Below are 14229 nucleotides of genomic sequence, written 5' to 3' on the forward strand. Positions count from 1 at the left end.
ATAAACACACAATCCCGGACATCACTTAGCGTAAGGCCATAACCACGAACTTTCGCTATTTTAAACATTCGAGTTTATAGTCTTGAGATACTGAAATTCGACATTTCAGTATTTTGAGATTATAAATGGCTCCCATATATACACATACATATATTTGTACCCTTGGAAATATTACAGAAGCAAACATTTTGTAAATAAGAGTTATTTCTGTACATACATAAAGAACCCCTGCTATTTCTGACTAGTGCCATGGGATCTTTTACTCTACCTGCACTGCCACCAACTCAAGCGGATAGGACTTGGGTTTAACATCTCATTTGAAATACGGAACACTCAGGAGTACAACACCCACTGATACTGAACTGCAGTGTCAGCAATCTAACCACCTGGGGTAGGAAAACAGCCCACAGCCTTTTGGTCTTCCAGCACGAAGGGAAAGTTTGCTACTTGTGGAGTCCCTGACAGTGATGTCACATGTAATCAACACTTTCCAAATATTTAGTTGAAACATCTGTGGCACAATAAATATTTTACTAGTTGTTACATGCAAGTAAAATATGACAACATTTTTGTCATGCACCAAGTCTTCCCTTATTTGACTCAAGTTGACTCATTCCATATCACTGGAGAGTTCCAAGACCTGGCAGGGCAACAGCCATCGGGAGGATACATTATTCAGCTAGACATCAGTGAATCTGTGCTCTTGCAGACATCCTGATAATGACAATATTAGTGCAAATCCCTATACCCACCCTTTGGTGGGAGGACAGGCTACCCGCATCACCACAAGGACTCAAAATGCCCTCTTCATGTGAGTGTATCCTCCCATGCACTTGTTAATGAGGGCTACCATCAGGCAGTGGTGCAGTGAGCTGCCCCTGCCTTGCCATAGCCGTCATTAGCAGGCAGGCAGTGGCACTGTGAGCTGAAAGCTCTACCCCCCATGATGACTGTAATGCCACTGTTCGTTCAAAGAATTGTGGCTATACATGCCCTGTTCTGCCCCACCTTCTCCACAAGGATGACAAATCCATAATCCCCTGCCAGAGGCATCCAAGCTGTTAGCCAAACTTGTGCTGATTGGGCCGTAGTCAAGGCTTTTCCCTCTCTGTTTCACCTGCACTGGCTAAAGTATGGCAACCTTCTACTAGTAGAATCAACATAACCTACAGCTTCTAACAGGATGTCAGTCAGTTGCTTCATCCTTTACAGACTGAGTCAAAGTTGCTTGAGCTTCACTGCTTCAGGTAGTTACTGCACATTTTTAGGTTCATAGGTAGGAACTAGGCTATTGGCCCAAGGGCCTAAATAAGCCTAGCCAACAAGGTTCCCTGGCTTACTCCACCCAAGAAAGTTAATTTCCTGTGCCCCTGTCGAGCAGAGCCACAAAAGTGATCCTTGGGGTGTATTTCCTATTTCCCATCCACTCAAGATTTTTTTTGAAGAGTGCTAATGAGGAACTTTGCTTGACATAAATGGGTAGCTTGTTGCAGAGTATAGGAAGTCTCTTATATTCATGACTGTCATGGCTGACACTGCAAACTGTACTCCTTACAAATATTAAAGTGATTGTCCTTAAAAGTGTATGACAAATGAACACTGCTGCTTTCAGCTATGACTAACACCAGCCATTCCAAAGTAAGCCTTACAATAAACATCTAAACAGGTCAGTTATGAACAGTGAATTTCCTGGAACTCGCCCACCTTGCTCTCAGCACAGTGCTGTCTTTTTAAAATTGGGTAAAGATATTCTTAGCAATATTAGGCAACACAGTTTGAAAATGACATATATACACATTGGGCTGGGTTGCCATTTGTTTTTCTCTGGTGTTTGAACTGGCCCATGTAGAGACCCACTGGTTATATCCTTGGATCAGGTGTGAACTACAGGATTTTCTTTGTATAAGTAAATGAAGAATATATCTATTTTGTTTTTAGAAATGGTGGATAGTAGAAGAAAAAAACTGTCAGCTGATTTTATTAATGCCAGTAGTAGAACAAAGCTGATTCACAATTAAGAGTTCATGTAGGGTTCAGAGAACCATCCAAAAGGAAGTTCCAGTCTTACTGGATTAACTGCTGAACTGACTTCTTAAAAGAAGAGTCATTTTCTTTAAGGAAACTCAGTAGCAATCTCAAGAAATGCATCATCACTGGGCAATATACAGTTAACACAGCACTTTTAGACAAATTCTCTTTTGCTTTAGATAAAGGAGCCCTGACTCTATACTCTCTGCTAGGTCATAATTTTAAATCCTATTGACTTCTCTTAGATAACCAGGATGTTCTAACCCCAAATAACCCAACACAGCTTTTGGCTGTAAGAGCAGTCTATAGAACTCTAAGCTCAATTAATGTGTGTGCATTTGAGTGTGTGTGTCTGTCTGAAACAGTTTAATTTTAATACCGCTACTACATCTCTGTGAAAAAAATCCTTATTCTCTACAACCTATTACATTTTGCATCTTTGCTTCATCTTCTGTTTGGCGGTTTTGTACAGCATTGCTAATTTCACATCTTTGCTGTATACTTACTAAAAGTAATGTTGCATATTTTATGAAGCTTTTCATAATGATGTTAATAAAACTCACTGCTCTCATTAGGTGTAACCCATCATGAGGATTTACACTAACATGAAAAAGTGAATCCTAGAATAACACTATGCCTTTAATGCTTCTCAGACAGCACATCTATATCTAATTTGGGGAACCAGGCTTGTATTCAAGACATAAAAAACTGACACTTTTGTGAGATAACTAATGTAACTAGCAAATTTTCACTAAAAAATGAATTGTTGATGAAAAGAATTGCCCTTTCTACTTGTTAGTTTGATCTCAGAATTTATTTTTATAAGTAGCAGTGTGGGAAGTGCAACCTCCCTCACTGAAGGGTGCAGGAGGGAATTGCTCCCTCCAAAAAAACTTTTAGTGTGTGTTTATAGGTTTACAGATTAGTACTAGGCTAACTGCCTTTGTGGGCCAATTTTAAGCCTAGCTAATTACCCCGTGTGAGAATCAAACCCTGCACCTTTGGTTTATAAGGCAGATACCTTAACCATTATGTCTACCTCCCACCCCTCTCAAATGTTTTCTTTTGGGGGTTTTCATTACTTGTGATCATGCTTGTGTGATCCAATCACAAATCAGTTGCTTTCATGTCACGGAACCTTTATTGAGCTATAAACGTTTTGAAAACATATATGAGGCAGCCTTAAAAGGAATATCAATTTAACTATCAATAATTTCAAGGTAAAAAAAATGGACTTCTAACGACTACTTCCTATATGCCATTTCAATACCCCTGCCCACCATTAAATCTCTTAACCCGTTCATTCTTCTCTATTACATGTCTCCCTTTTTGATCATCGACATGGTGTTTTATATTTAATTTCCCCCATTTCTCCAGTATTCTAAGGGTTGAACTAGGTGAATTGCAGTATGATAGTTGGTGTATCTACACTGCCTTATAATTTTTACATCTGGAGATTCCCTTTTTGTAGCATTTCTTTTTTTTTTCTCCTGTTCTTATTGGCACGTATGTATATAGGTTAAGATTTGGATCACTTATGTATTATTGTATAGAATCAATCCATTTATTGTTGTTACAATGTTTTTTTATTCTTCCTTAATAAAATTGTGTTTTGAAAAAAAAATGGACTTCTAAAGCATTTCTACATACCATACAATGGTGGAAAATGGCATGAGTTCTCCACTCTCTTCCCTCAAAAGTACAAATTATGTCAAGATTCACTGCTTCTTAATTAATTCAAGAACTCTTCTTAAGTGGTGTCTAATAGTCCATGTGAATCTGTACATCACGTTAAAGCAGAACCCTTTGCAAAGAACACATTTATTTACCTGTACAAGCCAATGGGAATCTCTCAAACTTTGCCTGCAAATGACTAATCGGGTTCCATCTTTAATATCTAAAACAACAAACTGTCTACCCCGGTAAAAAGGCTAACAAAAATGCAGCTTTAGCCATTTAAAAAGAGACAAAAGCCTTCCCCTCCAAGCAACTTGACAGCACTGGAGTTCTGAAGCTGAATAGGCCAGTTTTCCTGTATATGATATAAAACTAAGTTACAACATATAATGTTAGAAATTCTCCATCATTGTACTCCTTGGTTGCAATCACAATACTGGTGTCTACTTGCTAGACATTACATGGCTAATTTTGTAGTGCTTATTAAGAGTGTTCATATCTCCCCTCAACCTCTCAGATAAGGTTACTCTGGCAGTTAGTACAACCAACTCCAACTAGAGCCCTTTTTCAGGAACTGAAGTCTATTTATCACCAACATAACTTCTCTGTGTGACGGATCAGCATATTTCATCATCTTTTTTTCTTGCAAACAGTCTGCTGTTGAGTCATTATCCTCAACCCAGGCTATTTATTTGATTCATATATTAGTAATGTCTTTTTGGAAGCAATGAAGTGTGATTTTGCTTTTTCAAGATCATAGCCTTGAGAATTAAATAAGGGGATATGAGGGTGGAGACATTTCAAACAGAGAACAGCACAGGATTACCCCTCTGAAAAAAAATGCCTTTGTGGAGTTTTATTCTGTGGTATGTTTCCTTGAAGACTGAAAGACTCAAGCACATCTGCTTGAAGCATATCTGTATTTGAGCTGTCAGTAAAGATGAATTTTAGATGGAAAATTGTGACAAGCTGCCACTGCCAGCTCTGAGGACTAGTAATGGAGTCCCCAGCAACATACTTAGCAGTAATCATGTAAAATGTTTAATATAAACTAATACGGAAACAATCATAAGAAATAGCCATCAAGGTCATTGTTTTCAGTGCTGACCTAATACATTTTATTTGAGGGTACAAAAATGTAAAATAATTACTACAATGCACTGTTAATGCATGCATTTTCATAATATATCATCTGAAATGACACAAAAGACAAAATGCTTTCAGATTTATAATCTTGTTTTATTTATAAATACCTCATAATTTAAAATTCAAAACTAAACTGATAATTGGTTTAAAAAAATAAATATTTACACAAATACTACTTTTTCACTAAAATCTGATGCAGGCATATTTCTATACTGGAACATGTAACCAGTGTTGTTAAATATGGAACTTCAAGGAGATGCCACATTTAAAAGTGCCTAATAAAAGAAATGCCATTACCATTCAAATGGCATCGACGGAGTCTAAAACTCTTGAGTGGAAATGGATTTTCTCTAAAGACTGCTAACACTTTTATGCTTTCTTCTGGAACCCCTGTTCAAAACTTTTAATGTTATCACAGCAAGTCAATATAAGGCTACTTCTTGGAAATTACAATCGTCATTGTTGTATATTAATATTGGAACAGTATTGCATAACTACAAATCTTTTACTGTAAATACCTCATAAATGCAAACACACTGCTTAAGAAAAAAAAAAAATCACACGCAAGCCAAAAGATTAAATCCACCTGTTATGGCAATGGCATAAAAACTAAGCAATAAAAGTATTTGTTACTGAATTATCATACCATACATTTGATGGAAAAAAGATGCCATGCACCATCTAACTTTATCTAAGAAGCATAATGTGCCTTTAACAGCAGCTGAAGACACAAATGAGGCAACCTTTTCAGAAAGCATAGTTATGAAACCAGTGAAAAACAATTTCAGCATTACCCCAAGTCTGTCATAAGCATTAACACACACTTAAATAGTTCTTATAGTGTATAAACTTGAAAATTTACAAAAATAAATTTCATCTATTGCTAGTGCAAGTTGCATAAAGAGGAATAAGTGTTTCAATAGCTGCTAGTATGAATTTATTGCTTCAAGCCTTCAGCTACCATATTCAGTAGTGAAGATTAAGTCTTTATTCTGAACCAGGAAAGTAACCTCAAGAGTAAGGATGCAATGTGGTGCCTTACAGAGTTACTGACGCTTCCACAGACTGCTTCCCATGGCTGTATACAGTAGCTTTTATGTTGCTTCAATCTTGCTCTGTCAAATTTCTCACATTCTGTTACAGGAGTCTTTGATGGTGAAGGTTACACCTTTCGAATAGTATACTTCCCTTTCTGAAGCTGTGACACATAAAGTTTAGTTTTACTTCCGTCTTCTCTTCTTAACCAGACTTCTGCTGTGCTGACTGCTGTGATGGTGGCTCTGTAAGCAATTTAGAAAAAAAAGATGTATATTTTTTAAGCAAGTTGTGCTAGACTAATGAATTTATTTTACTGATTTACTACATCTGCAGTGAATGGTTTTGTTTCTGTAAAAGAAGATTAGATTCCACAGAATGCTGGTGTGCAAAATTTATTTAAAACATACTGTCAGTGATAGGTACCAAGAGCCTTGCCCTGACAGCAATTAAGACAGAACAAATATGTGAGGTACTCTCAATTAACAGATGACTATGACTGAAATACCCTTGTCCTCAGAGTACCCCTACTGGGTTAGGCAGCTTACAATTCATAGGCAATCTGCTACTTTTTTCTAGTCTGTGCAGTAATAGCATGGGTTAAGCAATATGTACAATAACAACTCGGCCACCTTTTCTGATGAGAAATACCATATTGTCACGGTGGCTGTTGCTAGGCTGCACTAATATATACAACACGACTGCTTCCCTCTATGTAGACCTATTAAACTACATACAGGTGTAACTCTAGAGTAGTGATGCCATGACCTGCTGCCCAGGCTCCATTTATACATCCAAACGGCTTCCTTTACGCATTCTTTAGTCCTAAAAAATGCCATAATGACAAGTGTGAAATAAGCAGTAACTACAAGGAACAAAAGAAGGACATCCAATGTGGTGGTAGGGACAATTCCATCATCTGCTGTCAAGAGTATCTCGCATAACTGCAATGCAATATTTTATTTACTTACTTGGGCTGGTAAGGGAATTCCATATGGGATCAGCCCATTTTCAGTGGAGACCTGGGCAGAAACAAAAACAGTCACTCCATGCATTGGTCTATGTCCACTGTTAATCTTCTTACCTCTTAGCCTGTACACACTGAATACAGATACAAAGACTCTTGAAAAGTAGGTATATCCAACCAAAAAATTGGGCTTCTAATTAGCATAACATATGAATGCCAAACCGCACATAACTTTTCCCACTTCCAATTGGATTATGGGGTACTGTTCATAAAAACAAACAGGTGTGGCATAAATGACAGAAAATTATAAGGATACATGTTGATCCATCGACAGCACTTTCACTGTGTGTTATATGATCAACAGAAAACATTTTGCCAAACCTCAGAAGTAATTTTTTTGGGGCACCTTACATACACCCCAAACTTAAATATTCCCACTCCAAGGTCGCACAACAGGGGAGAAAAAAATCTCCATTTACTGCAAAACTTATTTTGCTCTTTTTCTGTCAATCATACAGCAACTGAAGAAAGTGCTGTCTACGGATTGACATGAAACCATTACGAGACTGTAGCTTTTAATGAATGAAACTAAAAAAAACTACATCACAAAGTAATTTATTTCTGCTTCTGAAAAAGAGAGATTTAATGTGGGTCCTCTTTAAATTATTACCACCAGTATACAGTTCATTTAGTCTGGCTTCCTGTTTACCAAACAGCTTTAAAATTGTGTGTGACAGGAAGGGGGAGATACTCGTGTGAAGAAGTAAATGTTTGTTTGTGTCTTTCGGCTTTTCCCGGTTAGGGGTTGGCACAGCGGAACTCCAGTCCACTAATGATTGGTAGTGGATTTTTACGTACAGGGTTACCAGCCCTGATGCACAACCTAAAACGAAGGCACGCCCCATTCACGTATGCCTCCACACAGAAGACGCTCTAGCTGAGAATCGAACGGGACAACGTCTTGCTATGAGGCAACAACGCTACTGCAGCACCACCACCGCATAAGAACGTACCTCGAAAAATAGGTACATCACATGAAGGGGTAAATCAAAGAAAAAAAACAGCTGTGTACCTCCAAAATAGGTAGAGATGAGAGCGAGGTCTACTGTCTTTGCAATAATGGATGGATAAACTACTAAGCAACATATCCAGAGGAAAGGTAGAGGCAAGCATCCCTTGGACAAATGCTGTTGCAAGGCTCCCATACAGCCTTGGAAACAACATCCAATTTGGATTGATGTGTAAAGGTGTGGGCTGCAGACAATGTCACTAACTCACAAAAAAAAAAAAAAAAAAAAAAAAAAAACAGAATTATTGGAAGAAAGCAATGGCTGTCATAATTCCTCCTTTAGGAAGGATTCTGAGGGATTCCTGAAAAGGATTTTATAAGGATTTCCCACAAGGCAACTTCAAAATGATTTTAATTAACACCATAATTTTAACAGCATTTTAACTGAAAGTGTGACTTCACTAACATACCTACTACATTTTTCATAAAAAATAATACACAACAAAGATGATGACCGTATCACTCCATAATCCCATCTCTTATTACTGTAAGTTAACTCCAGATACAAGAAAAATTGTACAGGCTGGTGAAAGTAGTTAATTAAATTCTTAGTTTTGAAGGAAAAAAACTGCTGAAATGACAAAATAATTTTCACAGACCGGAGGAAAATTAACTGACAGTACTTGAATGTGTTTACTCACAGAGTATGCGAGTACACAGATGCTACCAGCTTGTCAGTTGTGGGGTAGGGGAGTGGCTTTGGCTCTTCCACCAGTGACACCTATAGCAGTGTGAACTTTTTGCCTGCAGCAATAAGCCCTGCAAGCCCACAGTGCAATGTGAGTGGTTCTTCACACTGGTTGGAAGTATCATGGGCTGAAGTGATTATGCTCTTACTGAAGTAACTAATGCACAGCTTGCACAGCTGCTGAGGAGGATACATTCCCATAGGCTGAACTGTCCGACTACCTGAACAGCCCATTACAATTTCTCCTGCAGTGAAGGGATAGGGACTGTAAATCTACAGAGAATTACTGGACCGTAGGGCTCTTTCTTTGGCATTATTCCATGTCTGACCAGTTACTCAAGGGAGAACTCCATCACCAATGAATCTGCACTCATATGAACAAGTACACTAAAAATTCTCAACAGGTAAACAACATGCCGAGATCCTGTGCATACAAAACAAATCTTAAACTGCACTAACAATGCATGTATTCTTGAAATTGATTCATTTAACTGGAAGCCAACTTGTCAAAAGATCCACTTTCTTGAGTTTGCTCCCCTTCAAAGAAATGGTGCGACTCTGAACTCTAGAGTTGGTATACTAAATAAGAGGGCAGTGGAGGGGGCAGAGCCTCCTAGTGGACTTCAACCCCTGTCTACAAAACCTGGGGTACCCCAAACTTGACAAAACAGTCGTTGCCAATTTGGCTCATAAAAAAAGAGCCAAATCCATATTCTTGACAGAAAATTTGTTCATATTATGGATCATGCTTCTACTTTCTGCATGATGAAGTACAAATATGGTGATGTTCAAAATGCAATTGGACTCCTATATGGGTAACACTATAGTATCATGGCGCCAAAGCTTCTAGTTGAGTGACGATCTTTTTAAATGCTTATTTACTTATGTGAACTAATGTGTGTGAAAAATTAACCTCGGAGTAGTGACGACAAGCTTTCCTGAAGTGATACTGGTGTAGTGTACAAGGAAGAGATTTGTACCAGCAATGGACCGCTAAGACAAAGTTTGCCGATTCCTACTGTTAATCAATAACAACTTATACTTGTTGCAATAGTGCTTGTTAAATTAAGAGCTGAAGATGCTTGACTACAGTTTACAAACTCCTAAGTAGAAATAAATGATAAAATAAAAATGAATTCTTACTGTGAGGGCATTTCATCTTTTACTTGTAGAATAATGTTTTGACCTTTAATGAAACTTTCCCCTTCATAGTACAGTCTTCCATCTTCACACTTAGCAGAGTATAGGTGTTTCTCTGTTTTAACTAAACCTAAAAAAAAACAAAATTCAGTAAACTTTCAAAAGGCTTAGTTTCTTCTTTAGAAATGCAATGCTTTTAAAATAATATAACAAAGAATATAAGCACACATGCCAGTCAAAAACACAGTCTGTTACATATGCACTTACTTTAGTACCAGCCCTTGTAAGGTATTCTGATGAGCAGATGACTGCACAGTTCCCCAGTACAGGCAATCGTTCAAGACCTAAGCAGTAGTCCTTCCTTCAGTGGAAGAGTTGCTCTGCAGTGTCTGATGTAAATGACACTTGAAGAGTCACAGGAATTTTAATTTTGCTTTAGTTTCTTCCAGAGCAGAAATAAATGTCAGCATGTGCCTACAGACACACACACACACATACACACACAAAGAGAAATGCAACAATGTGATAGGTACCGGCAGAAGAAAGAAAATACTAACTTCAAATGTCATCTACCATGGATGAGCTGAGGTGAGATGACGCAGGGATGTGCATGTACAAAATGTTGTATGGGATGCCCTAAAACAGCTGGATGAAGCCTTGAGTGTAGCTGGCATCGCACTTGTCTGCTTGAGGACTGGCTTCAACTGCATGAATGCTATTTTACCTACCAGGCAAATCTCCCCCAGAGGAAATTATTACATCTGTCCCAGGAAATCTCCACACAGATTACCAACTTGTGTCTCACTTCAGAGTGTTGGGGAGGCTGTATACCTTAACTTGCCGCAACCAGTAGTGTAAGGTGTTTTTTTGTTTCCTTTTCCAGAAGGAACGTGAAATGGCCGTATTGTTCTTTGTTCCAAACCTTGCCGCAATTATACACAGTGCCCTGCATGTTATACTCACAGGGACAAGAGCTGCTACTTCTTCCTGGAATGGAAGGGAATCTGTTACGGCTGAACACAAAAAAATTCTATTCTTTTTTCAAGCATGCACCAAACTACCTGTGTACTTGACCCTTGTCTCCCAGACTTGTGATTTCCTGCACAGAACTACAGAGTCCAGTTCTATATCAGACTACCTCATTTTCCTTCAAATCTAGAGCTTTGCTACCTATACTAACAGATGTAATGGTTACCCTGACAAAAACAAGTAGAGTCTGATAATCTGGACAGTTACTACCTACTCCTGAACTTTACGTGCAGCTGGATCCCTTAAGAAAACCAACATCTATGATTCATTCCAATCCAGCTTGCACAGTCAAGGCACTGTGCAGAGATGGCCTTGACAGAGCTCTTAATCTACTAATGGCAAAAGATCATTGTTACTATTTGTTTTTTTTGTCTTGCTTGATCTGTAGATAGCATATGACACAGTGGACCACAGATTCTTTTAGATTATATGTAGCAACAATGTGGCCTGAAAGGTATAGTCTTGGGCAGGTCCATTTTACTTGTCTAGTTGACCAGACATCTTTTTCTTCACACCCACTCACTGCTGGTGTTCTGCAGAGTTCCACTTTGGGTTCTTTGATGTACTCTGTGCATACGTTTCCTTCAGAGAACAAGTTTATGTTACAGTTGCTGGATTAATTGAGAGACACCTGTCCTTCCCAAACAAGTCCATGTTTCTCATAAATTCACTTGTTGATGACTGAAAATGCATCAACAACTAGATAACCTGTAGTGAGTTAAAGCAAAATATCTCCAAAATAGTGGCTGTGGCCATTCACACTAATGTTACAGATTGCAATGCTTCAACCTTGCATTCCAACATTATTTAGGGTGAAAACAGAACAGGGTCTGTGTCAAAACTGTGCACATTAGGGATAAGCATCGAAAGCAGAGTGATGTTAATGACAAGGTGTCAGCAGTAATTGGTTTCCCTTGTTTCCATCTTCAGAGCACTTCCCTAATAAAATACCTTATACCATCTGAGATTTTCCTGCCAGTTGTGCATACCTTAGTTTCTTCCTGTCTGGACTGCTGCAGCTCCAGGTACCTAGGAATACCAGACTCAGAAGTCAATGGACTGCATCTTGTACAGAACTTTATATATTATGGATATTTACAGGTGCTTCCAGATACTACATTACAAATGGTTTCCAAAGCCTTGCAGTTTGGTCTCATGTTGCCAGCAAAACTCTGGTTATGGTTTAGTTGCCCTACATAACTTGGTTCTTCCCATCTCCAAGAACTACCAGCATGGCATCAGACTTTCTAAGCACTGCACTCTTTCAGTAAAGGTCTTTTCACAGTTACAAGGCTATGGCTGGAGTCGGATCAGAAATCTGCTTCAACATATCGAAGTATCAAGGCCATCACCTTTGAAAATTGCTGCCAATATGGCTGATGAACTTCCCCACACTGCACATCCCTTAAACATGAATCTGCTTGTGTTGGCCCTCAGTACCTGAATACAGTCAACGTACCTCACTGAGCTTGATGTTATTTCATCTTTTAATTATGTTTTATTACTGAAACACTTCTTTGATGTATTATTTAGAACTTCATTATCTTTTTGTATATTTTTACCACCATGTATCCCCCAGCTGGATTCCGCTCACTCATTCTCTCACACTAGAAAATTGCTCATTATAGTACAGGGTGAGAGAAGATTAGGGGAGCCAACATACAGGCAACTGTGAGAGATGCATATGCCTTTGCTGGCATCCTCACAACTGAAAGCATTACTGTATGGCCAAACTACACCTTTTGGCGAAGATACAGGCATCTGCATCACTGCAGGCCCTACATTTACCCCATTTATCTATGCATGCTCCTTTGCACACTCCAAGGGCTACCGGTCCTTGAATAGCCATAGTCCATATCCTCCACGATTTCTTCTCCTTGCTCATAGAACCTTTCACTTGTACCAGAGAAGCAAGACCAGCTAGCTGGGAACCATCACCTTCCTCCCAAGGATGGATGAGCTGTATGACACTTATTCCCATCTGCTTTTGCCCAGCACTTCAGGTGTCCAAGCTGCTACCTGAACTTGGAACATCCAGGATAATGTTAGGGCTTCATTCCTCTGCACCATATCACCAGAATTTAGTATGCTATTAATCTAAAAGGCTTACTTTTAAGCACCGAAATAAATTTGAACTTGAACCTGAATCCATCTTGGATAACATCATGAATGATCCAAAAGCACAAAACCTAAAGTGGGCAAGTAGTTTAACTTCATAGACGTTAGAGGACTGCCCTGCCAAAATATGCTTCAGCAATACACTACACAACTGAATTGAAGAGTATGATGACTGTTACAAGAGAACTTAGTGGACTGCCTTGCCAAAACATGTTCTAGCGGCAGTCTAAACATCTGATCTAAATTGTTTCTTTTTCTTTTTTTTTTTTTTTTTATATTAAACAAGAAACATCTTTTTTAAAGCATCATTTATGATGCACGCAATCATATATTTAAATAAATGAAAAGCAAACAATAACGACAATTTCAGTTGCAAACATTACACATCACTCAAATTTATCCAGTCACTGTTAGTCAAACATTACATAGCTCATTCAAATCATGCCTTCTTTCAAACCTCATTAGTTATCTGCATGTATTGTTTCCACAATTTACATTTGTTTCTATGTAATCTGCTCCTATCGTTTTCTAAAGATCCAATTTCCAGTTGTTTTATCTCCGTTAGGTGGTGGTGCTGCAGTAGCGTTGTCGCCACATAGTAAGACGCTGTCCGGTTCGATTCTCAGCTAGAGCATCTTCTGTGTGGAGGCATACGGGAATGGGTGTACCTTCGTTGAAGGTTGTGCATCAAGGCTGGCAACTCGGCACGTAAAAATCAACTGCCAATCATTAACGGACCGGAGTTCCGCTGTGGCGACTCCTAACCGGAAAAAGCCGAAAGACACAACAACTATACTCACTTCTAGTACACATGGTTTAGACTTTGATTTCCATTTCCTAGTAATTGCTTTTTGGCAACCACCATAACTAGACTCAGCAAAGCCTTACTATGTCTAGGAAATTCTGATTCCGTATCATAGTTCAAAAAATTATTTCCTTAGTCATACCAATTTTAGTGACCTGTAATACTGATATAGTCTGCAGGGAATTTTTTTAAGTCTGCCAAATCATTAAACTCCCCAAAAATATGTTCCCAATTACCTCCTCCTTCCCCATCACACCTCCAACATTACATGCATGCATACATACATAAATACATACATACAAATATTTCAAGCACAGGGGGTAATGCCTTTCTAGCTTGCCAATACACCAAAACACTTGTTCCCATAACAAGTCTCCAGGCTGTTCTTAAAAATATCTAAACTAGTACTTGCTTTAATGTCAATGTCTGTTCCATGCATCAGCTACTCTGTCAGACAACCAGTTAGTACACTTATCATTCCTATAGAATCTTCTACATAGACTGTCTGATGATTCTCTACTTTTAAA

General features: G+C 38.5%; 1 protein-coding gene across 1 annotated transcript in view; it reads right to left on the reverse strand.

Moving 5' to 3' along the window:
• Window positions 1-4923: 4923 nt before the first annotated feature.
• The window catches only part of LOC122805272 (breast cancer metastasis-suppressor 1-like protein), a 360358-nt gene continuing 351052 nt past the window's right edge, over window positions 4924-14229 (reverse strand). Inside the window, exons 6-7 of the mRNA XM_044075361.1 lie at window positions 9754-9908; window positions 4924-6131 (exon numbers count right to left, since the gene is read on the reverse strand). Coding sequence (XP_043931296.1) covers window positions 6014-6131; window positions 9754-9908 — 273 coding nt within the window. The 3' untranslated portion in view covers window positions 4924-6013. The remainder of the gene's footprint in view (window positions 6132-9753; window positions 9909-14229) is intronic.

The sequence above is a fragment of the Protopterus annectens genome, chromosome 6.part1 (assembly GCF_019279795.1).
Source record: "Protopterus annectens isolate FY-2018-M chromosome 6.part1, PAN1.0, whole genome shotgun sequence".
NCBI lineage: Eukaryota > Metazoa > Chordata > Ceratodontiformes > Protopteridae > Protopterus > Protopterus annectens.